Source organism: Columba livia, chromosome 2 (genome assembly GCF_036013475.1).
Source record: "Columba livia isolate bColLiv1 breed racing homer chromosome 2, bColLiv1.pat.W.v2, whole genome shotgun sequence".
In the NCBI taxonomy this organism is placed as follows: Eukaryota; Metazoa; Chordata; class Aves; order Columbiformes; family Columbidae; genus Columba; species Columba livia.
The window spans coordinates 86261469-86285329 of record NC_088603.1 but is presented as its reverse complement, the minus strand read 5'-3'; the positions used below and the strand labels follow the sequence as shown (position 1 = coordinate 86285329).

The 23861-nt window shown below is 40.6% G+C and overlaps 1 protein-coding gene and 1 long non-coding RNA gene across 17 annotated transcripts in view; one reads left to right on the top strand and one right to left on the bottom strand.

The window, feature by feature from the left end:
• The window catches only part of CTNND2 (catenin delta 2), a 660748-nt gene that overhangs the window by 284731 nt on the left and 352156 nt on the right, over positions 1-23861 (bottom strand). For 11 of the 16 annotated variants that reach the window (XM_065052649.1, XM_065052643.1, XM_065052652.1 and 8 more), the window contains 2 exons: positions 17132-17304; positions 7970-8537 (listed from right to left, as the gene is read on the bottom strand). In XM_065052649.1, the coding sequence (XP_064908721.1) occupies positions 7970-8537; positions 17132-17304 (741 nt within the window). The remainder of the gene's footprint in view (positions 1-7969; positions 8538-17131; positions 17305-23861) is intronic. The other 5 variants (XM_065052654.1, XM_065052655.1, XM_065052658.1 and 2 more) reach the window with 1 other exon arrangement.
• On the top strand, positions 7571-11602 carry LOC135578563 (uncharacterized). Its single transcript, XR_010470346.1, has 2 exons — positions 7571-8061; positions 8998-11602. It is a non-coding gene; the product is annotated as an uncharacterized LOC135578563 (long non-coding RNA).

Sequence of the window (23861 nt, the reverse complement as noted above, 5' to 3'; positions counted from 1 at the left end):
ACACTTTCAAGCTACTGCATAAGACCTCACAATAGGATTTCAGACCTGGAGGAAACTACAGCTTCCACATGTACCCTCTTTGCTCAGTGTAGAATCACAGAATCATAGAATAGTTTGGGTTGGAAGGGATGTTCAAAGGTCATTTAGTCCAACCTCCTGCAATGAGCAGGGACATCTTCAACTAGATCAGGTTGCTCAGAGCCCCGTCCAGCCTGGCCTGGAATGTCTCCAGGGATGGGGCATCTACCACCTCTCTGGACAACCTGGGCCGGGGTTTCACCACCTTCATTGTAAAAAAATTTCTTCCTCATGTCTAGCTTGAATCTCTCCTTCTTTAGTTTAAAACCATTATCCCTTGTCTGTCATAACAGGCCCTGCTAAAAAGTCTGTCCCCATCTTTCTTGTAGGCCCCTTTTAAGTACCGAAAGGCTGTAATAAAGTCTCCCTGGAGCCTTCCCTTCTCCAGGCTGAACAATCCCAACTCTCTCAGCCTGTACATGCAATATACAGTCACACACCAATTTAGATTCTACAGCACAAGCAAATATTTCCACTGATGCCACAAAAGCCCGAGTATCAGAAATACAAGTTGAAGGAGACCTTCCCCTTGCCTAACACTCCCTACCCCAATGGCACTCTCTTCTGCTCTGAACAATTGAGTCCAAGGCCAAAGACCTTTGTGGGGGCACAGAATCATGTTCCCGGCAGATGAAGAGGACAACAGACAAGTGAAGACACCATTCAGACCTAAGGGCCAAAGGGTTATAGCAAGGACAGACAAGACTCAGCCTCTCCAACATGCCCTTAAGACCCAAAAGCCTGGACATATCATAGCCCATACAGCCCCAAGCACTTCCTATAAACTCACATACCAAAAATCATACACAGGAACATAATTAAGAAAAGGCTACCTAGTGCCAACAGTGGCTAATGTATTTTCATTGCTCTAAACAAAAGTTCCAAAAAGTCAGGTTTCCAAAACGCTGCTCTTTGACTTCATATATTTTATGAGATTTCAATAGGTAAGAAAAATCAACAGAAGTTTTCCACATCCTTGGATTATGCATTTTTCTGCTACAGATAACCAGCTCTTGTCTGCTAGCTTTTTGCCAATTTCAACTTCAACTCCTTTCCATACTTCTTTTCAGCATGTATATAAGATTTTTTAAAGTCTGCTCTGATGCTTAAGAAATTCCTTACAGTGGCTTGCCTTTGAATCCTGGCCTTCTAACCACACTTCTCAAGTTCAGGACCAGAGACCAGAACCTGCATGCCAGGTTGTATGGTTACAAGGACCAGCACAGGCTTCACTGCTGATCAGAAGCCTCTTCCATGTTACACTCACCTAAAAGCCCAGAACCAGCCCCTGCCACTCAGTTTCCCCACAGTCAACCTACTTGCAGCTTCATACCAGTTAAAGCTATTTTCAGTGATACTGCCAACTGCTTTTCTTCGCCTAAGGGCTTGTTACTTTGCAACACTATTTGATTTCTCATCCGTCTGAAAGACCACTGGGAAGATCAGTCAAATGATTTCCGATATCAAGAGCAGGAAGCAAAGAGAAAAGTGATGGTCAGTTCAAAACCAGGATACAAGTTTAGACATATTTGTAGCGTTTGCTTACACAGGAGGTCAAAGCTCAAGTTCATTTGCTCAAAGACATATCCATGTACACGGGGCCTCTGTATTTGGCTCCCCATCAATTATCCCTCTCCTACAAGCAAAGTAATTTCATGTAAGCTAGATTTGAAAGAGGCAGGAACAAAATTAATGGTAATAATACAATACTTCAAGGAACCGTCTTACTTCTTCTGCTTTATCGCTATAGGCCAGCCATTTTGGATACCTTGTACAAGTTGGAATTGAGCACCATTGTAAATATGTCAGTTTTAACAATTAATAACAAAAGTATCACTGAAAGAATAGGTGGCAGTAGAACTAGTGGCAAAGAAAAGCGTAGTGAACATGGAGTTGTGTATTTGTATTGGTTCGAAGACCAACACCAGCACTTGTAACCTTCAGGCTAAAATGCAGAAACAAATAACTTAGTAGCAGAAAGACAGCAAATTATAAGTCACCGATTAATATCTGAAATATTAGTGGATACCTCAAAGAAGAAAGTGTCTCGAAACAAACAAGGGTAGAAGGAGAAAAAGAAAAATAATCCTAGGACTGCAATGTCTCTCCCAAAACAAAAGGGCACTAACAGTGTTTTCACATCTAAAGGTTCTGACAGCAGATAAAGGAATTTTCTAGCCAAAACAAACAAGCAAAAATGTAGAAAAAACAAACAAAAAAACTACAAAAATATTTTTGTTAAAATTAACAGAGCAATTTTGTTCTCCATATAGAAGAAATACAGGATTCTGTAAAAAATACAACAAAATAAAAGTTAAGAGAAACAACCGAGTGCCCTTTCTGTTCTGATCAATCATATTGATAGTCCACATCTCACAGCTTACCTTAAAGCCAAAAAAATCCAAAGATTTTCCTTCCTTACTTGTCCAAATAAGTACAACTGCACTTCACACCTAGACTGTTTTATTAGCTCAGCCCTATGTCTCAGGTGAGGATTTTAAGGCCTAAAGAACTTTTAATTATGGGGTGAGGTAGGTCGAGTTTGGCTGTGGGGTAACACTTAACTTGTACCTTCCTTATCTATAATGCCCGGCTTAGAAGCTGAATGATGTTGCATATGGTGAAATATTGCCTGCATTTGCAAATGTTGGTAGGAACTTGTGTTTGATGCAGTCTAAAAAGAATAGTTGCGTACAGTTTAAATCACTCAGAGCTAATTTTAACTCAGGTTAGCACTAACATTGATTTTAATACAATGTAACTCTGCTAAAATTTATTTCTCCCTCATGCACAGGTATGAAAAAAGGGGATGAGCACATGCATGCTCACAAGCAGTAATGCAGCCATTCTAGCACAAATACATAGTACAACGTGATTTACTGGAGTATTGTAACACTTAACCAGATAACATTGTTTTAAAGATGGCAATGAACCAGTGATGTACAGATGATCCAATATTTTCATGCAACTGAAAGGAAATCTAAACTCATGCTAGTGGTAATGTATATCGGTTACCTCACACACAGTTGCATAAGCTGATCTGTTCTCTGCCTATATAATTGCACATCAAAATACTAAAACATGTCAACACTCACCATCAAATAGCAGTCCTGCCATAAATCTCAACAGGAAACCAGGGTTCAACATATCATATGTAGTGAAAAGCATACAGAAAGAGAATGGGCAAAGGAAAGCCCCCAGCAAACAGGCAGAAGAGCGAGACAAGACAGAGGAAGGAGCAGAAGGAACCAGTTAAGATCCTGGTACACTTAGAACTTTTTGCTTGATAAAAGAGTGGAAAGCATATTGTACATATTAACACACACCACATTTTTATAAACCGGTGTTATTTTAGTATTAATACTACACATGCATACAAACAGTCCTACATGAGAAATGACCAATTCTTTTACTTTATGATTTTACAGTGACCTGAAAGAAGGTTCTGTTTGCAAACATGAGACTGAGCACAAAAGTTTTCAGCAGCAGCAGCACCAGGGCTGAGGGATGCTGCAGCTCTTGTTTCAGTGGAAGATGTCACCACTACATGAAGAATAGCTGCATAATACTCTTTCCAGCTAGCATTATACAAAGTGATTCACACCAACACTCATTTCTTAAACCTAACCTTTTAGTACAGCTGGCTGAACATGATGTAGTCTTCAAACATATTTATTTTCTTTTTAGTTTTTTGTAATAAAGCAAGGCATAAAATTACCTGCCACTGTCTTATGCGTCCCTAGTCTTCCCAAAGCCTGGATGAAGAGGCAGGAGTGGCTCTGTAACACAAGGGCTGCTTCCCTGTCACGTAACCCGAGGCACAAACTCCTTCCACAACACCCTTTCACCACCTCTTCTCCCTTTGCTCCTAAGCAATCACACTACTCCCTTAGTACCGTCTATCTGATTCTGGCCAGAAGGAGATGCTTCAGAGGACCATGAAGAGTGGGCATCTTTGCGCTGACCTGCCTCCTGAAAGTGTTTTCCCATGTTTCTGCTGCCTGCTGTCCTACACACTCCTCCTTTCAGGCAAAATGGGCTGCTCTGGTGAGTTTGGCTCCCAGCAGCATTCCGCAGCTCAGTCCAGGTGCGGTGGCTGCAAGAAGGTATTTACAAACCATGGTTTATAGATTCAGATCACTGCTTGAACAGATCAGCTTGAACAGCAGCGCAGATCAGGAAACTACTTTCAAAATTGTGATGGCAGATCATGGCAATGAAGCAGATATACTAGGAATAAACATGGCAAGTCTACGCTCACAAGAACCACTATATACACACATACCCATACACGCACATGCTTGACAACGATAACAGTTCAAGTATAACTAGACTAAAACCAATTTCTTTAGATGTTTCTAAGGTTACTCGGTTAAAACTGAGTCATTGCATGCTGTTGCACAGCTTATTTTAAATTCATGATGCAGTCTAAGAATTGCTGATTTTAGAAGTTCAAGTTGTTTCATAATCGAGTTTGCAAGAAATTAATATAAATATGCCTTCTCTTCTATTAAGTCTTACACAGATTCAGTTTTGGGCAATCTGTGTTTGTACTGAACATTTCCCATTACAATTTAAAAACAATCACAAACCTGATCATATCTGAAGGTCTTCTCTTTTAAACCCTGGTACTGATACCATTTGGTTTGTTTAGCATACTAAGACCCAGCAGTATTCATGAACTAGGCAGCTCCTAATAGCAGTATTCATGAACTAGTACAAATTTCTAGTATCACAAAAAAAAACCAAAACAAAACAAAAACAAATGCATTATTTTTATCCCCAGCAATTACTAAAGATAATTACTTTTTCTTCCCAGAGATCACTTTGAGTAACATCATCCCTGTGATGACACATACATCCCAATGAAACTTTACATTAATCACAGTAGGTTAACCACCAATCAGTGCAATGTGACAACTATTCTCCACCTCTCCTTCTCCTCTTTTGAAGAGAAAAACACCAAACCAAACCAACAAAAACCAACCAAACAACAACACCAAACAAGCAACCAAGAAACCAAACCAACAAACAAAAACACATACAAAAAAACCCAAACCAACCAAATAGTCTTTGGATGTAGTGCACAACAAGCAAAAAAGTCTCATTTACTGAATATTAGCTTTTCAACATACAGTTGCTTGATTTTCTTCTCAATGGGTTTGATTTCTAACACAATGACTGGAAAACTCCTGAAATAATACAACTGAATATACTTACAGCTCAAATACCAAACCTATTCTGAGCAAAAATGCCCATAGGGAAAAAAGGAAGATTACCTTAGAGGTATTCCTAACATCTGATCCTGGCTAACTCTAAAGAATATGTTAATTTTAAGCCTCTGTGTAGTCCATTGACTGTAGTGAATCCAGTGAAAGTCTAGGAGATTAGTCGGGCACTTAACACTGATAGCAAATGTGTAACTCCGGGATAGTGAGGAGGCTGTGAGGAAGGTGCTACAGAATGGTAATGGAAAATAAAAGGGGCTGGAGCACACAAGAGGAAACTTTTGCAAATGAATGGGTCATGTGATAGAGCTCCTTTCAAGGACTACTTGAAAGGCATGTCACCACTGTGGAAAAAAAGAAGTATTTACTAACACATTGTTGCATCCACTTTGATGTTTTATGGTTGTTTTTTTTAGTAGCAATATTATCTCTGCATGTCTGCCAACTAATACTTATTTTAGTTACAGGATTCTCCATTTTTTATAACGGAAGGCACTGAGATTTTTCAAACACTTAAAAGCAAATCCCTATGAAACAGTAACTCAGAAACTTGTTATGTTTGTTATGATTGGTACAACACTTTAACAAAGTGTTGTTTTACCAATTTTTATAAATGTAAGCACAAGTTCAAACGATCAATCACTCTCCATTAAACCCCACACAAAAACACACCAGTCATTTCCTAAATACATGTATCTATAAGCTTTTCTTTCACCCAAGCCTTAAATCAGTGACAAGCCACTCCTCACAGTGGGTCCTAAAAAGAGGCAGGGAGGGAAGTACCTGTGTTATACGAGATGGGGAAGCCTTATCAAAAGCTTTTATTTAAAAACGATCCAAGAAAAGGAATGCCAATTTCTTTTATTCAAATCAAAATAGAAAACCCCATTAGGAGTGCTTGTACAATCACTATTGGCCAAAAAGCCCAAGAAAGTTCAAATCCATGCTGCAACTTGGGTCTAGCGTAGGATGAACAGCTTCCTGAACACTGTAGCACTTCAGAGCCATTATGATGGGCCTCCAGAACAAGCTCTGATTAAACAGCCATCAGGGGTTTAATGCTGCAATGCTAAAAACTATGTCCAATGTTAAAAGTACATGAAGAGAAATATAGACTGTGCCTGTTAGAAACTTCCACAAAGGCTTCTATACTAGAACAAAGGTAATGAAAAATTAGAGAAAATGCTGGTAGTTCATATCCACAGGTATATATATTTTAAATTGAATTATCCTCTATTCCTTTGATGCTGACAGTTCCCTCCATGCCTATTTAGGCTCAAACAACTCTTGCTATAGCATGAAGTTGCAAAACTCCCTAAAATAATAATTCCTACATTTCTGCTTTATAAATGCACTATTTAATACCTGTGGCCAACCATATGTTGGACCACAGTGGGGTGAAATTATGCTAATATAATCGCTAAATAAAACACTTTGTAATTTTAGATTGAATATTTGACAACGGGATTGATGTAAGTGCCCTAAGATCTCGATTCTGGCATCATCTGGTGATGCTATCTTTTTATACATTCTGAACTTCAAAAATCACATGATGTAAACAAACAAACAAAAGTTTTCAAATCCCCACCCTTTAAATAGGAAAATAAAAAAAGTTCTTACAAGGAGATACATTAATGCTATGTTTTCTTACCAGTTAATTTCATCTGTATATTTAGACATACTGTAATTATATAGGGTGCCAGCAACTGCTGGAGTGGGGGAGGGGAGATGTGTGAGAGGAGAAAGGGGGTTGAGATTTTTAACTCCAATCAGAAACTTGTGTACCTGCCTGATAAACACAGCCAAGCCTATGTATCCTATTAATCTTCAAATCTATTTATGTCACACAAGAGAACATATGAGCATAGCAGCTGTTACTATAGCAATGAAACTGGAAATTTTGAGAACACAAAAAAAACACCCCTGAAGGATGCTCAGTTTAGCAGAGAGATGGTTTAGTGAACAGCACACCAGTGTCTCACTTCTAGGATCTGTTCAAAGTCTGTGGTTACAGAGACGTTAAATGAGCTGTAACAGCCTGCTCCCTAAAGAGCACTCAGAGCCAAATAACCGCTACCTATTACTTGGACCAACTTGATACACCCATAGTTCCTGCTAAGTAACCCCAAACTTGTCAAATACCCCAGACCCTCCTGTAAATCCACGGAAGACTGACTCTCTGCTAAAGGCTCGCAGTTTTTGATCGCGGTAGAGAAGGGATTCACCATAGTAACATACTCCCCACCCAAACCGCGGGTAAGAGCAAGGAGCTCAGCACCCAGCACAGGCAGCCCCGCACCCTCCCGACACCAAGCACACCTGCCCAGCAGCGGGAGGACGGGGATGAGCCAGGAGGGAGGCACTTTCTTAAAGCAGCAGGCAGCCGGGCTGCCTCTCCCCACCTGCCGCTGCCGGAACGAAAGCCACAATTCCCCGAAACTGGGTTTCTGTCAAACCCACCCCACCCCTTCCTCTCCCTCGGCCGGCAGCCGTGTCACCCCACACCGGCCCGGGAGACGCGGCGGCTCGGCGGGACGCTGCCGCCCGAGGGCCTCTCTCCCTCGCCCCACGTCAACCCACCCTCCGCGGGCGCGGCGGCACCGCACACCCCTCCTCCCCCGCCCCTCAGCCGCGGACCCGAGACGCTGTTGGCCGCGATTTACCTGCGAGGGAGCCGGGTCTCTGCAGGGTGGCGGTGGCGTACAGCTCCTGGGAGTGCTTGCTGTACTGATCGGCAGCGTGAACCAGCCGCTTGGTAGGCGACAGGGTGGCGTAAGTGCCGATGGTGGAGCTTAACTGGTGGATAGGAGAGGAGGAAATGTTAGACTGGACGGTGGGCGGGGAGGTCACTCTGATAGGGGACGGCGACAGTCCCGCCGAGGAGACGACGATGTTGATGGGCGAGCTGGTGCTGTAGGACTTGGCCAGGCGGCTGGGGGACTGCTTCGGGGAGGAGAGGCGCTGCGCGGTGGCGTAGGCGGCGCCCTCGGCGGCGGAGCCGGCCCGCGGCAGCTTGGTGGGGGAGCCGCCGGGCTGGGCGGGCAGCGGGGAGCTCACCCGCTGCGCCGGCAGCGTGGAGCTGGCGTAGTAGAGCGCGGCGGCGTGCTGGGGCTCGGGCAGGTGGAAGGCGCTGCCGTGGCTGGGCGCGAAGGGCTCCCGCGGCTGCGGGGCGGCGGGCGGCGGCGGCGGCTCCGGGCCGCCCGGGTGGGCGCCGCGGCTCCCCGGGCCCTGCTGCGGGAAGGAAAGGCAGAGGCGTCAGCGGGGGAGGCGGCGGGGGGCGCCCGGCTCCCCTGGCCCTGCGTGGGGCCGGGCGAGGGGGCTCGCTCGCCGGAGGACCCCCCAGCCGCACGCAGCCCACTCTTTGACCTTAAACCAGGCCGGCCCCCGGGATTAAGGGACTCGCTAATCTGCTAAAGCATTTCTAGCCTTTGAGAGAAAAGGGGCCGTCGGCTCAGGCTGAGCGGCGTCAAAACTCCCCGCCACAGCTGAAGGCGGCACCCGGCTGTCGGGTGAACTGCTGCGGGGTCTCTCCTCCGAAATGCCTTCGCATGCCAACCCTCAAACCAGCCATATATCAGCCCGAGTTTAGATAAACAAATACCCCCCGCCACCAAAAGTTTTATTCTGCATACATTAGAAAAGAGCAGTTGAAGTCACGGAAGAGGCTTTAATTGGGTAACTTTTCTCATAGAAAAGCAATGGGTGTCCGCACGAGAAAACACCGCGCCCACTGACACCACCCCCGGCTTTCCCTGCTGCCGCCACAGGGCGCGACCGGCGCTCGCCTCAGCCCCATCCTCGCCTGAAAAAAGCGGAACGGGAAAACATCACCCGCACTGCAGCCGGTCGCCTCTTGTTTATTGACCAGGCACCAAGGGGTAGGAGAGCACGGGAGGAGCTGCCGGGCCCGGGCCCTCCCCGGGGAATCTGCACCAGGAGGGAGGGAGCGCCCCGCACCGACCAGCCTCGCCGTCCTCGGGGGCCCCCCGGTAGCGGGCGGGGCAGCGCGAAGTTTCCCTTAAACCCAGTAATTGGGGAGGGCGGGGAAGAAAGCGGGCGAAAATCCTCGGCAGATGCTGCCTATTAGAAATTTCAGCTGTGTGCCTGAGCCGCTTCTGAAGCAGCAAAGGATGGATCTTTCCCATAGACATGAGAGGCATGCTCGTTTTTCTCGGGGATCTTAGGCTCAAGAGATCATCTGTGAAGCTGGTAACATTAAAATCCTCTAATAACTCCACCCTACAGTGAGTGAGAGCTCAGCACTTTGGTGGAAAGCGCTCTCTTGTTTCAGATACTACTTTTTTTTTTTTTTTTCTGGTTATGCAGGGGATTTACTTGAAACCTCAGAAAGCTCTCCAGATCCCAGGATCTGACAGTGCAGTTTGAATCAGCCTGACCAGTGCTTCACCCAAACACACACACCTCTTGGCTACTGATTTCTGTAGAGAGAAAAGCCTTTAAAATGTGAATAATTAATTTTGTGACTCAATTCAAGAGGTGTGGTGAATGCTGACAGCAACGTTGCTTTACATTACGGTTTTTCAGTAGCATTCTGCAGGAAAAAAGAGGGAAAAAAAAATAAACAAAAGCACCACATTCCTGGTATGAAACTTGATTTCTTTTCACTACAATATTACATAAAGGATTTGATCAGGAGCTGAGATCAAAATAAAACTAATCAAAGCAAAGGATGAGGTTCCAAATGCCAGATGTGTACTTCTGGTGTACAACCACTGGGAATTTTTCTGTCCTTTTTTTACTTTTGGAGCCCCACCTCTCACCTTAAATGCTTTGCATCTAGGGGAAGAATGTGTATTTTTCTAGACATGGACAAGAAGCAAGGCTTTGGAGGAGCTGCTCCTGGTGCTTTGCTCCCAGCGTGTAGTAGTAGTGTGGAAGCTAACAGCACTCGCAGCGTTCAGGCATCTCAAGGGAGCCCTGCCAGACCCAAACCTCACTGCCTTCAGGATGTTTTGCTCCCCAAGGAGCCTTATAGATAAATGTAATGTAAACAGTTCCCTCCAACTGTTCTGTGTGGTAAGAGCTCAGTGGGCAAGGGGATCACAGATGTAAGTAGCTTGCTTGCTGTTGAGTTGAACTGTTCTGATTGCGGTCGCGAGTTACAGACTCCACTGCATCAAGTATGAGTCTTGAAATTTTCATCAATGGTCAACAAGCTCAAGTTTCTCATTTGAGAGACTCCTAACAAAAATCAGGAAAGCATACTCTGGGAACATCAATGAAATTTTTAAAGCTATGTTCACGCTACTTACCGTCTCTGCTTTAAACTGGAAACAAGGGCTAACCTGCAACTGACTGTCCAATAATTATTTGGCTGGAGTATAGTTTTCATTTTCAAGGTTCAAATTGTATGATAACAACTTTTATGAAACAAAACAGGCTGGCAAGATTTAAGACAACATGGACAGAGCAAATTTCGCACATTAGGAAATGTTGTTTGAAACAGCTACGTTATCAATTGGTACTTCTAAATTATACTGTTTGGACTGCTAAGTAGCAACATTGTTCTAAAATACAGTTTACTGCAATGTTACCAGTGTGTTCTGCAACACACTGCTAACGCACTGGTAACTTAAGACAGTTTGTCACTGATCATAAGGATTTTAGGCAAGCACTTTCAACATGTATACAAAATTTCTTTTTCTAATCTATTTCTAAATTGCTTGATGTGTCAAGGATTTGGAGAAATTAATTTCAAATAAATCAATATTATCCCATATTCCTAATAAATCTCTATAAAGCTGCAAGAATTCTGCAAGTACTAATTCAAAAACACACACAAAAAATTCCCACTTCACAATTGTCTGTTATAGGGAATGTTTAGTGGTGGGACCAAAGAATTAAATGCTTAATTAAAACCACAGTGTATAGCACTTCCTAAAAAGCTAAGCATTTGCTCTGTATGAAGGAGAGAACTTTTGGATGAACAGATTGCAAAGAAAACATTAGCATGCAGTATTTTCTAGGATGTGACTAATCTCAGACCTGTCTTAAATTTACTGTGGGATTCTTATGTTTTTTCAGAGGGCCAAGTGTACAGTCACATTCTCCACTTGTCTTTTCAGAGGCAAAATGCATTCCAGTTCCTCCCTGTCAGTTGCTTTAAGACAATCATACAGATGTGTCATTGTTCATGCAATGTGTCATTATACTTCACATGGAAGAATGAAATACAATGGTATTTTTCCCATATTTTTCCATGTATCCATTATTGTTGTCAACCTCATAATGAAACTGTGTTTAAACTAATAAATTGAGAGTGAATTTGCGTCCCAGTTGTTATATCCTCCTGCATCAATCTATTTCACAGATGTGATAAAAAATCAAGGACTTTCTTACTACAGCCCTGTAAATATCTATTCTAACACTCAGATATTTAATTTTTCTGGTATCCCAAAGAAATGGAGCGTGATTTGCTTATTTGGATTCAATATATGGATACTGATATATCCTTTTTAACAGCAGAGATGTGTGAAAATAAAAACCAAAAACAAAAAACATGAGAACAGTAATAAAGCAATGAAAATATTTTCCATTTAATCTTACTAGAAAGATCATTCTCTACTGATATGGACAAAAGGAGATTTGCAGAGCTGTATACAGAAAATTACTTAGGGTGCCAGTTAGGTTATAGCAGACTAGAGAACAGTTTGACTGTGGTCTGCCTGTTATCATACATGCATTTAATGCACTAAATTTCAGGACATCAGCTTTTTTTTTTTCTTTAACAATTCCAGTTGAAAACTTAAATCAGAACTTTAACTGAAAAAGATTAAATGAAAGACTGCAACAGAAGACTTCTGGTTTATGAACTGAAACTGAGAGGGGCAAATGACTGTGTTGAATTATTTATTCTGCAGAAAATTTTTCATGGATAAGGAATTACAAAATCATTACAAAATCCTAGATGGCAAGACAGGTAAAGCAAACCTTTGGGGTCAGCTGCTGATTCTGAAACATCAGCATGTTGATTCTTGGAGACTGATTCCAGAGGGAAAAATGGTGTGTATAAAACCAGCAAAACCTGAATAGCAAAAGTCTCAGAGAACAAGACGACCATTATGAATATGTTAGCAAGTGCAGCAGATCTATTTGGTACATCATCTAAAATTCCTTCCAACTATTTTCTTCTTTGGCATGCCAGAACAGAAAACCAAAACTTGGTGGATTTTGTGCTAAGGAACAGAACTTCTGTCAATGCAACCGTCTGACTCTTAGAACTAAGAACAGAAAAGGCTTTATAGCCATTCATTGGAAATGAGATAATGATACAATTTCCAGGAAAATGCTGGAAAATTTGAATCATGGTACCAGTCACCCTTAAGAAATGGCAATATGTGCTCAATGTCCTGGATACTTCTTTGACAGATAATACAAGAAACTGAAAAGTTATGTTACATTTGAGTCAGTCTGCCTGTCTGTTTTAGGTCTGGATGAACTTGTATCCACAAGCATTTTTAGTTTAGCATTAAATGCCAGCACTGGTTTTCGGCTTGTTTTGGTCTCTGCAACTTTGAGAGATCACTTGCTCTTATCTGATGCATACGAACAAAGTCATATGCAGTACACTGTTGCCCATGAGAAGACGCTTTCTCTGGATTCTATGGAGGATTTTCCAATTGGATGCTCAAGTTTTGTGGAAGAACATCCTTCCAGGCTGTTTTGGCTTCTGGAATACTGGTGGGTGTTGCTAGCTTGAGGGAGCAAACTTGATCATCCTTACTAGAGTTTTCAAGAAACACAGGTGGTCTTCTAAGGGTCCAGCTCTGTTTCACAATCTAGGTGACGCTCTGTTCTCTTTCACTGACTGCAAGACTTGCCAGTCTAGTGAGGGCTTTTTTTTTCTGTCAGCCCAAAGAACCTCCCATATGCCTTCACTCAAGGTATCACTCTGCTCCCATCCAATGCCTCTATCAACATTGTTCTACAAAGGGCAGAAGAGGGTATGGAAAATGCTTAACATTTTCCTGTCTTTGGGATGCAGTGTACTTCAGTCCTTGGGCAGCACCTATAGAAAGATCTTTCTTCTGCAGGACTGCTTTGATGCCATTTATAAGTTCCTGACTTAACTAGGAAGATGCTACCTATGTTCAAATGCACTTGTATGATAACAGATGCCAGACTATACCTTTGGATCCCTCAAATATGGCCTATCCATCTGTTTATCCTAATTTTATCACAAAGGTCATGGCCAGCACAAGGTCATTACTATACTGTGCTTGCAAAATACACCCCAACACTACTAGGAAAACTTGTCAGCCTACCTGATCTCAATCTCAAAGGTCATATGTATAGATGAATGTAGGTAATATCATCATAGCCTTCTCCATCCACAAACAGAATTGTGTGAGAACCTTCCAGAGTATCCAGAGATGGTCAGTCTCTGGTTTTAAAGCAGCAATGAAAGCTGCAATCATCACCTATTGTAGGATCAAACCAGCAATATGCAGATCAGTTTTACATGATCATAATTTTGACTAGTGAATTGTTCTCACTCACAGTGAGTGTCGTAATAAGAGCGATCTGTTTTAAGATTTCATCTGCTTCCTTTAATGACAGAAAAATTCTCATGTTCATATTTGGAATCCAGTTTTAAGCATATCTGCCACATCCTACCGGAAGTGAAGTCCTTATTTTAGATTTTGTCTGGGTAGATGATCAAGCAGCCTCTAACTTTGTGGCACAGATGACTGATGGCAGGAAGAGCCATGAGTCTAACTGGAAAAGGCCATTACACAGTTTTTGCTTGACAACTGAACACCTTCGTGTACTTATTTGCTAATATGCTAAACAGGGCTAATGAGGTACGGTGGTCTGACAAATAACAAACTCAGGTACTGCTTATAGGAAAATGGATGTTAGAAAATTTAACTGTTAAATGATTTTTCATGGCTTTTTTCTAATTACCTTTATTTTCCATCTACTTTTTGGTTTTAAGGGTTTTCAAATTCTTGTTCAGCCCAGTAACTTCAGAAGCACAGGATAATACGCAGTTGAGATTTACCTCTGTTGCTGCCTCCACCTCTGAAAAGACCGCAGCATCATCAGAAGCTAAAGAAGTCCTCATCCAGAGGAAGTCTTGACTTCCTTTCCACTCCCCTTGCAAATACATGGCAGAGCATGTAGAAAGCCAGAATTTGTAGATCACACTATGCTTTTTATTCCTACGGTATCTACAACATGAGGTGACCATGTTGTAGATACTGTCAAGATGACAGTAAACCAAATCAGTTGTTCACATACTACACTGTCCAAATAGAGGATTCACGTTTGAGCAGCTCACCTGCAAAGTCTGCTGTTTTTTGTAGTAAGAGCCACTACTGACTTTTCACAAATAACTTTGATTTATTAATACAAGATATACCAGGATCTGGACACCAAGTCTGATAAACTGTTTTCAGTGGGGAAATGAAGTAATTCCCTGCCATAGGAGCAGTTGTTGCTAAGAAATCCTACTCTAGAAGCATTTAGAAGATAAAAGTTTCATGTTCTAAAGTACTCTAAGCAGTGGAAAAACTATAATGAAGTACTCCAAATTGACAAAAATGTTGGATTGCACTTTGCAGCATTATACAGGAGGTCCCAAGACTAATTAGTTTTTCTTTTTTATACAGTTGCATTTTCAGAAATTGTTTTTGCTGTCACAGCTGGCCTTGGGACTATTTACATATGTTTTCCACACATTTGGGCTATCATTCATGTTCAGAGATAGCTGTGTTTCTTGTACACAAATTCCAAAGGAAATTATCACAATCTGAGCAGTTCTGACTCCTGAGGCTTATTTTAATTATAATAGAGATAGCAAAACAATTCCAAGGATTCTCCTTAATTGTGGGATCAGCAATGGTCACATTCAGAATTTTTAAATTTTAACTTTTGACTCTTCTTCTTCTTGCTTACCTATTAAAACCTCATTTATATGTTTATTATGATATTAATTCATAGTTTATATGGCAGTTTGTCAATGTTTTCAAGATATATTTTAATTGACCTGAAGTTGTCAAGCATCCTTTGCAGAATGATAGCATGAAAAAAATGTTATGTTCTGTGAGTTATCTTCCTGCAGGAACATCTACCGTAGAATCTGTAGGAACATGGGAAGAAAAACTGGTTTCTACCCTCTCATACCAAGGAAAAAAAAATAGGAAAGGTTGCCTTACTAATTTTCTAGTTACCTTTTTGAAGGTAACCAGTTATCTGTGAAGTAGATGGTTCATGAGGGCTTTTCAGATGTAAGCAATGGCTGTTCAGTGTAATTTCAATCAAAGAAATCAAGCTCATTAATTTTTTCCTGTCTCCATTAATTCATCCTTTTCTATCAATATGATAAAATTTATATTAAGAATATCACTATTTCTAATTCATAGACAAGTGAACACTTTCCTTTCTTGCTTTTTTTTTTTTAAGATTCTTTCTACTTCCCCTCTCGTTTATTCTTTGTTTTTGTTTCTGTTGCTCTCATAATCTGTTCCTTTTCCATCATCGTACATTTGCTATCTGCCTTGAAGAATACATCACACCCTTTCAGGCTAACCTCCAGGATATGACGCTTTTCACCAGGCAAAACTCCTGATGACATCTGCCCAGGCTACAACTGGTTATTACAGCCTCCTCTTTCTTTCTAGCTGGAGTCCTGCTCTCCTGCTGGCTCCAATCCCAAAGAACATCAGGGAGGTCTTCTTTGGTAAACAGAGAAATACCCTGAGGCCTTACCCCTGTGCATGCTCATTTTAAACCCTTCATGGAAGAAAAAAAGTACCTGCCCAATTTGAAATGAGAGTTAACTGTGCTTTATTTCATTTTTCAGTCTTAGAGGATAGGGAGCTTTTCTGAGCCAACTGAGAGAATGGAATCTTGTATGTCTGTCGGTATCCCACAAGCTGTGCAGTGACTATATAATACTGGAAATCTCTTAGCAATTTAAGGCTTTGAAATTCAAATACTACTCACTTCTACAGAATCCTGAATTATAAAATGTCCCAGTGTCACACTGAGATGGTCTGCTTTGCTGGGGTGGTTAAGATCTAAACGGAGAAAATAACCTCAGCTGACCATGAAACCCAGACAGACTTTGTTTATGTACAGAAGCATGAACACTTCTAGAATTTTTTGTCTAAAGTGAAGCTTAACTTCCCAGTGAGAGGCTTTGATGTCATGGTGAAAAGCACAGAAGGTGAGAGGGTTATGTGTCATAGCCCAGAGGGATTGTTTAGACAGGGAGAGAGATTTCTAAGTTTTCATGAGTATCTGAAACAATCTTTCAAATGTTTGAAACATACAGGTAGCTGCCTGGTAAGTTGCTTGTCATACAGTATAGGGGGAAAAAAAGGCAAAAATTTGTTCTTACACATGGGATTAGGCCACAGCACTGGGTGATACATGGTGTCCCAAGCAGGTTTCACATCTGGTGTCAGCCTGGCTTTGTTTCGGTTTGCTGGCACTTACTGCTTTCATTACTATCCTGGCATCAATGCAGGGAGGTCCTACACCTTAGTTAGGGCTCCTGATCAGCACAGTCACAGAAATTTTAAAATGTACATGCCTAAACATGTGATCACCAAAAATATCTGCAAGCAAAACCAGCATGTAAATCTCATTTTTAATCAGGATTAATTTATTACTGTGCAAGTCAGCCCACTTTAGATTTACGAAAATCAAGGTGGTAACTCTACCCTGCTGTGGACGCATTGAACAAGACAGAAAGCAAAGGCAGACACTGATGTGCTGGCGGGCACTGAACAGCTCTGGTTCCTGGGAACTTCCATGCACTGTTTTGAGAGACCCGGGGTGCTGAGGGCACGTACCTGGCTGTAGCTCTGGATGGCACCTCTGGCCTGACTGCTGCGGGCCGGGAGCTGGGTGGCCACTGTTTCGCCCAGGGCGAGGGTCTGGTTGCTGTGGTAGCTGGACGAGTACTGGAAGGACCCTTCAGGTTTGGAGTTGAGCTGGAGCGTACTCTGGGAGAGGAGGCTGGGCCCTGTGGGGACAGGGTTTGAGAGCAGTCAGAAATTCTCAGTGAAAGAACGTGCCTGTATTATCTGTTGTGTGAGCCTCGAAATGATCAGATGTATGTGGCTTCAGCTTTTCATAGTTTGGCTTTTCAGTAATAAAAAAAATCACATACATTAAATTGTTTCTTTACCACTCAGTCATCATTGTTATTGTGTTAAAGCTATGGACCACATTGCTTTCTTTACAAAAAAACACATAGTTTTGACTGTTGAATATTTTCTAAGCCTAAACGCCCAACCGTACTATTTGATCAAGAAGTCTTGCATTTCAGCTCAGAATAGTTGATGAGTTTTCTTTTTGTCTAAGGATAATCCTTGTTTATTTCACTTAATTATATCCAGTTGTTCTGCATGGGAAATGCTCACTTGTCCCTCCATGGGCCCCCAGCACATTAGATCTATCGATTGCTGCCGCTCTGTCATGTACACATGGTGATGCAATACTTTGGTGCCTGTAGGGATGGATGGCAGCCTTTAAAATATTTATTGCTCTTCTCATCGTGCAGGACTCATCCTGATCTCAGTGAATTTCCCATGGCTGTTTTGTCAGCCTACCTTACCTTCCCTGTCACGGCACTGCATGGCAGGAAAGTCAAGTGTAGGCAATGAGCTGAAATTTGGGCTGCCAGACTGAAGGGCATTTTAGGAGCATGAACAGTGACATCTTCCACAGTTATTTAGTTGTTCTGTGAAACTAAAACATGTTCTAATACTCATTAAGTTCATGTACAAGTGATTTAGTTTATCATGTGCCCATAGCTAATTCCGCAATTTTTGCCCTGAGGGCAGGTATCAGACAGGGAAAGGCTCCTGCTACACTGAACTGTTGCGTGGTTTAGACATGACCTCCCACAACCACTTTTAACGGTGAACTGTTTTGATGTGTCCATACACAAAGAACTACATCAAAGAACACCTAATGAATCCTTCCCTATGCCTTCACTGATTTTAGTCTCATCTAATTTTCAATAAACTAGCTTGGTGTCTGGGGCCAGCAAGTGAAATACAAGAGAGAATAGGAGAGGGTTATGCCTTGGCCATTGCATGAGTTACAAAGACCTTCAACCCAGCAGCTATCATCTATAGCAGGGATGTCAAACTCATTTTCACTTGGGGCCACATCAGCCTCGCGGTTGCCTTCAAAGGGCCGAATGTGATTTTAGGACTGTATAAATGCTTCTGTTCTAAAATCACATTCGGCCCTTTGAAGGCAACCGTGAGGCTGATGTGGGCCCAGGTGAAAATGAGCTTGACATCCCCGACCTATAGCATATTCAACAGCTTCACAGGAATGATAGGTTCATCTTCTGGTTACTGATAACAAGCTCATGAAAGCACAGAACGTGACACAAACCCTAAGAGATGTGAAATGATTATGTTGATTTTGCTCCTACAGAACAAGTGAATAGTTCCATTTTTAAAAGACTCACAGCGACGAAATTCCAATGAAATACATCCCAGGACATTCCTGATACGAAGGCCAAATTTTATGACCTTTAAGTCTTTGCCACAAGGATGTATAGCTGCTCCAAAAAGACATCCATTTAGAAAACACGCAAACAACCCCACTCCCAAATTAACATGGAGTGTATTTTTTTCCCGTAGCCTGTTTCCAAAACTAGCAGAACCATTATAACTGATAATTTCCAAAATCCCACATGAACTGCACGTATTATAAACAAATCATAGTAGGCTATATAAAGTGGAAGCATTTGCATTTAAGTGTGGACTGGGATTATGACACTATTTTGCATATCAACACAATTTATACTGCAAAGTCAATTGCGTTCCTCAGATTATTCCAGATACAGGACAAATTTAGAAAGTAAGTTCTGGTTCTTGTGTTTACCTTGCAAGTACAGAAGGAGGCAAGGCTCCATGTATGCTGTGAGGTTATAAAAATGCATCACGTGGATAGGAGAGCTGAATCTAATCCTGCATGCATGCTTATAAATCCAACATATGGTAGCTTTCCATTCCCTGACTTTGCACATAGGGCTTACTAAGCATTTTCCACTTAACTGTTTTGTTGATGTTGTTTTGGTTTCGTTTGTTTTTTTTGTGTGTGTGTTTTGTTTGATTGTTTTGGTTTTGTTTGCTTGTTTTTAAAATGTTGTTCTTTCATGAAAAATATTTTGACATATTTTTTTTAAATATCATAATATTTTTTTTAAATATCATAAGGAAAACACAGGTTTAGTTATAAAATGTATCTGTAGACTTTATTTTAATCTTTTGGATTATGAATTTTCACTGGGAATTTGCCTGTGATCAAGCGACATGATTAAGTTCAGAAAATTCATAAAAGTATAACGTTCCAAGGAGAGGCAAAAGTTGCAGCAAGAAAGCAATTTTTTTGCATGAAAGTGTTTGTACTCATTCTGAAAGTAATTATGCTGTGACATTTCTAAAGCTTAAATAATGATTAAACTATCACATGCTATGAACTCAATATGTTTAAATTTTCATTGCATCTGGCTTTCAAGTGTTTCTTTCATATTACTATGGCTCACTGAGGCATTTACGTAGCCAGCTAGAATCACATACATGGGCTCCCTGCACCATTTCGCCCAAACTCTTCCATGTATTTCAAGAAACTTCTCCAAACTGTAGAAAAAAAAATAGTAAGAAGTTTGGAGCACATGGTTTTAAGTTTACTAGATGCTGTATAGCAGGTTTTATTTTGCACCTTAATAAGCAGTAATGAACAATTAAAACATACATACGTTTGAATGAAGTAATTACAGAGTCATTTGAGAGAGACAGCCAGACAGATATTTAAATTTAAAATGAGTCCACGTTTCTCAAGCAAATGTAGAATAGAGTTGTGGTTGCTCACCTGTAAAGAACTAAGTCTAAACTGAATATACAAACTACAAGATACATTTGAGATCAGAGTGATCTTGAAAAAATAAAGTTTCTTTTTCAGGACTTAGGGACTACAAGAAGTCCCATCTTGTCTGACATGGAAAAGATGGGTCATTTTTCTCATTAACATTCTTGAGATTTCCACCTGAAGGCAAAACCAAACCTTCTGAAGAGCCTGCAGTTCACCCAGAAAATAAGTGGTTTGTCTGTGTACCTCTATATGCTGATGGCTCTTGACAACAAACTGTTTCTTCCTGGCAAAAATTTAAACTGTGTTCTGTTGGTATAAGAAAGTGTACATGCAACTATTTTTCATTTGTTTTCAGCAGAGCTAAGGCAGCTGGAAATTCTATATTTTCAGTTAGGCACTGAAAATCACTAGTTAACTACTGGAACGATTCAGTCTTATTTGTTCCCTTAATGCTACATAGTTAACTACCAATCTTCAATTTAAAATATGCTTGAAAATGAACACTTCCAGCTTGATAAGGCTTAGTTTAGCAGACACCAAACTTTCATTTCTAATTATCTTTTAAGAATATTCTTGAACAGTGAGTGTTCAAGTGAGAAATACTTTATATGGCTGTTTTGGGACAGCAGAATACTAGGCTACTTCTCAGTACCTGCATGTACTGTTTGAGCTTTACTAGTGCTTTCTAAGGCAACGATAAAGTACTGACAAGGGCAGAACAAATACACATAAACTTCTAATTATTCTACTCCTAATTCTACTAATTATTCTACTCCTAATAAAAGAAGTACCAGACCAGTAAGGGGGAAAAAGGCAAAATGGAAATAAAACAATAAAATTCCATGAGTATAATAATTTTAACGTATTTCTCTATGTCATTCCTTAGTTTTCTTTTTTTTTTTTCCAAATTATATTTTGCAGCATACTTAAAACAAGATCAAAGAAGTTTTCCACTGTGTGAAAAAGTGTGCTTTGCTTTTAAATAATAACCAATTCCTCAGCATAAAAAAGTTTTCGCTTGTGCAACTGACTTTATACTTGCATTTCTTCAGAACAACTGCACTTGTGCATTGAACAAGGGTCCGAAATGTCCATTCTTACATGCTCAGAAACTGGCAAGGGCTAAGGCTACTTTATTAATATCCATTGGAGTATGCTTGCCCATAGCAGTAGGAGTCATGTCAGTTTTTAAGATATTCTAAGTGTATTAAAGTGGTGCATGCTCACAGAGAAAATGCACCCATTAGATGTACAGTATGAAACCAATTTTTAACTAATACAATGCTGGTAAAAGAATACCTATATTATTAGAAATGTTTAGCATACCGAGTACGTCAGCAGCACCGTTCCATGTTTTAAATGCATGTTTCTTTCTGCTAGTCCTCCTGCAACAAGAGGGGATTTGATGTTCCCTGGCTTTGCCAGATTCCAAGACAAAGGCTCATAGCTTTGCTTTCTTCACTTGAAAGCAACACTCGAGAGAAGCTGGGTGCTCAGTGGCCCATCGCAATCCACAGCCCTGGGCCAGGCAGCAAAACGTCCAAATTAAGCCGAGAAAGAATTAGATTTTAAAATAAATAAATAAATAAATAAAAAGCAGGAAATAAAGACACAAGTGAATCAGCACAGAACTGAATCTTGATTCAGTGAAAGTCATTAAGGCCTATGGAAGCATCCATGAGAGGTTACAAAAAATAGACACCAGCACTGTCAGTGATGGAATAGCCAGGAAACTTGGTTGGGAGTCAGAGCTGGTGAATCATGACATGTTTTCTTCCCTTTGCCTGCAGGGTGGGGCCTTGTCTGGTGACCACTCAGTAGCAGAGCTCACCTGAACCATATCCCATAGCGGTCATTAGTAGAAGAATATTTCATGTAAGAATCCCAGCAGGAACCTGGGCTCTCAGGAGCTTAACAGTGTCTGAAGTTAAGCAGTTTTCTAAGTGCTGAGAAATCATGCTGAGTACAAAGAAGCTACTCCAAGTACCCTTACACTGATTAGGGGTTGGGGGTGAAGAAGTACAACCTGTTGAAATTTGCTGGTTTTAATATTACTACATCATAAGTGAGGATTTCAAAACAAACATACGGTGTAAGCCTGATAAGAATTAAGTACAGTTAGTATTCATGATGACGTATTTATACTTAGAGGACAGCCAGGTAAGCTAGTAGGAATCTGTAGATTAAATGCATTTTAAACTCTATGAACTTTATATTTTTTTCTGTCTTATATTGTAGCTCCATTGCTGGGTCACAAAGCTAATTAGCCAGATGAATGTGAGATTCTTGTTAAGGAGGAACTCACAAAACAACAACAACAATAACTACAACAACAAAGAAATTGTTCCCTGTGGGGACATTAATGGCAGCCTACCCCTCATGTCCACCAAAGATCTGAAAAGTTACTTCAGTTTCTTAATCCTTAGATCACGGTATCTCAAGGAATATATAACAAATTTTAAGTTTACAGTATGTAACAATTGAACATAATACTATTGATAATACTAGAGCAATACTATGGTCAATCTTCAAAAGAATTAAAAAAAAAAAACCCCGACAAACAAACACAAACAACAAGGTTGAATAACAAAATGGGACTAATATATTACATTACAGAGCTGAAGTTATCATGGAACAAATATCCAATAATACATTGTCTGATAATTGTTCAATTATCAAATAATTATGGTATAATGACAAGTTACATATAGTACTATATTTTTACAAGATAAGGGCATGATTAATTCAGTATTCTAAATCTATGCAATAAGAATTGCATAAAATAATTACACTACAAACTACAGAAACATACACCTAGTCAGCCGCCATGAGATAATTGCATGCTTGTTACTTAGTTTTTCATGTGAAATTCCCAACAAAAATATCATTCAAATGAAAGTGGAAAGATTTTTTTATCTCCTTCAGATTTTAAAGTCAGTTGGCTTACTGGGGCATATTTCCTTCTCCCAGTAAGTGGTAAAGTGGAGCACTACTATTGTGTTATACATTTCCATTTGGCTGGTCATCTATTGTGATGCCAGTTCTAATTGACAAAAGAAACAGACCAAAACGTGCTCACACAAACATTTAATTAGCTCCCGTACCAATTATAAACAACACTTCACTCACCTTCGATCAGCTGACAGAAGTAGTAATGATAAATTATAGGGTAAGTGTAAATAAAGTGGTTTTAATTAGTGTAATTAATCACTTCACACATTCTTCAACCTGCTTTGCTCATGTGGGTAACAGTTGAAAGAAAGCACTAGCAAAGCTCCTTTAATGTCCTTTAAACATTCATTTGCAAAGTTAATAGGTTGAGGTGCCTCACATCCAAGCAAAAGGAACCATCTCCTAACTGTTAGTTTATGCCTAATTAAGGATTTCAAGTACCAAAAAGTCATCACTTACTGTTTCTTCTGCCCCTAAGATCATTTAATTTGAGTGTGAAATATTGATCCTGACCCTGCGACCTACTTTTTTTTAGTTCCTTTAAGTGTGTGTGCTCATGGTAAGTAGTTGCTGACTGCTTCTATAGCTAGGTTGTATTTGTTGCCCAGTTTTTCAAAGAAATAGATGACTAAAAAAAGACGTAATAAAATAAAAGATCAGGTCAGGTATCTGTAAAGTGGTCGCTCAATTTCTGAGTGTCCAACTGCGTTTGGGATGCTGGGGGAATCTGCA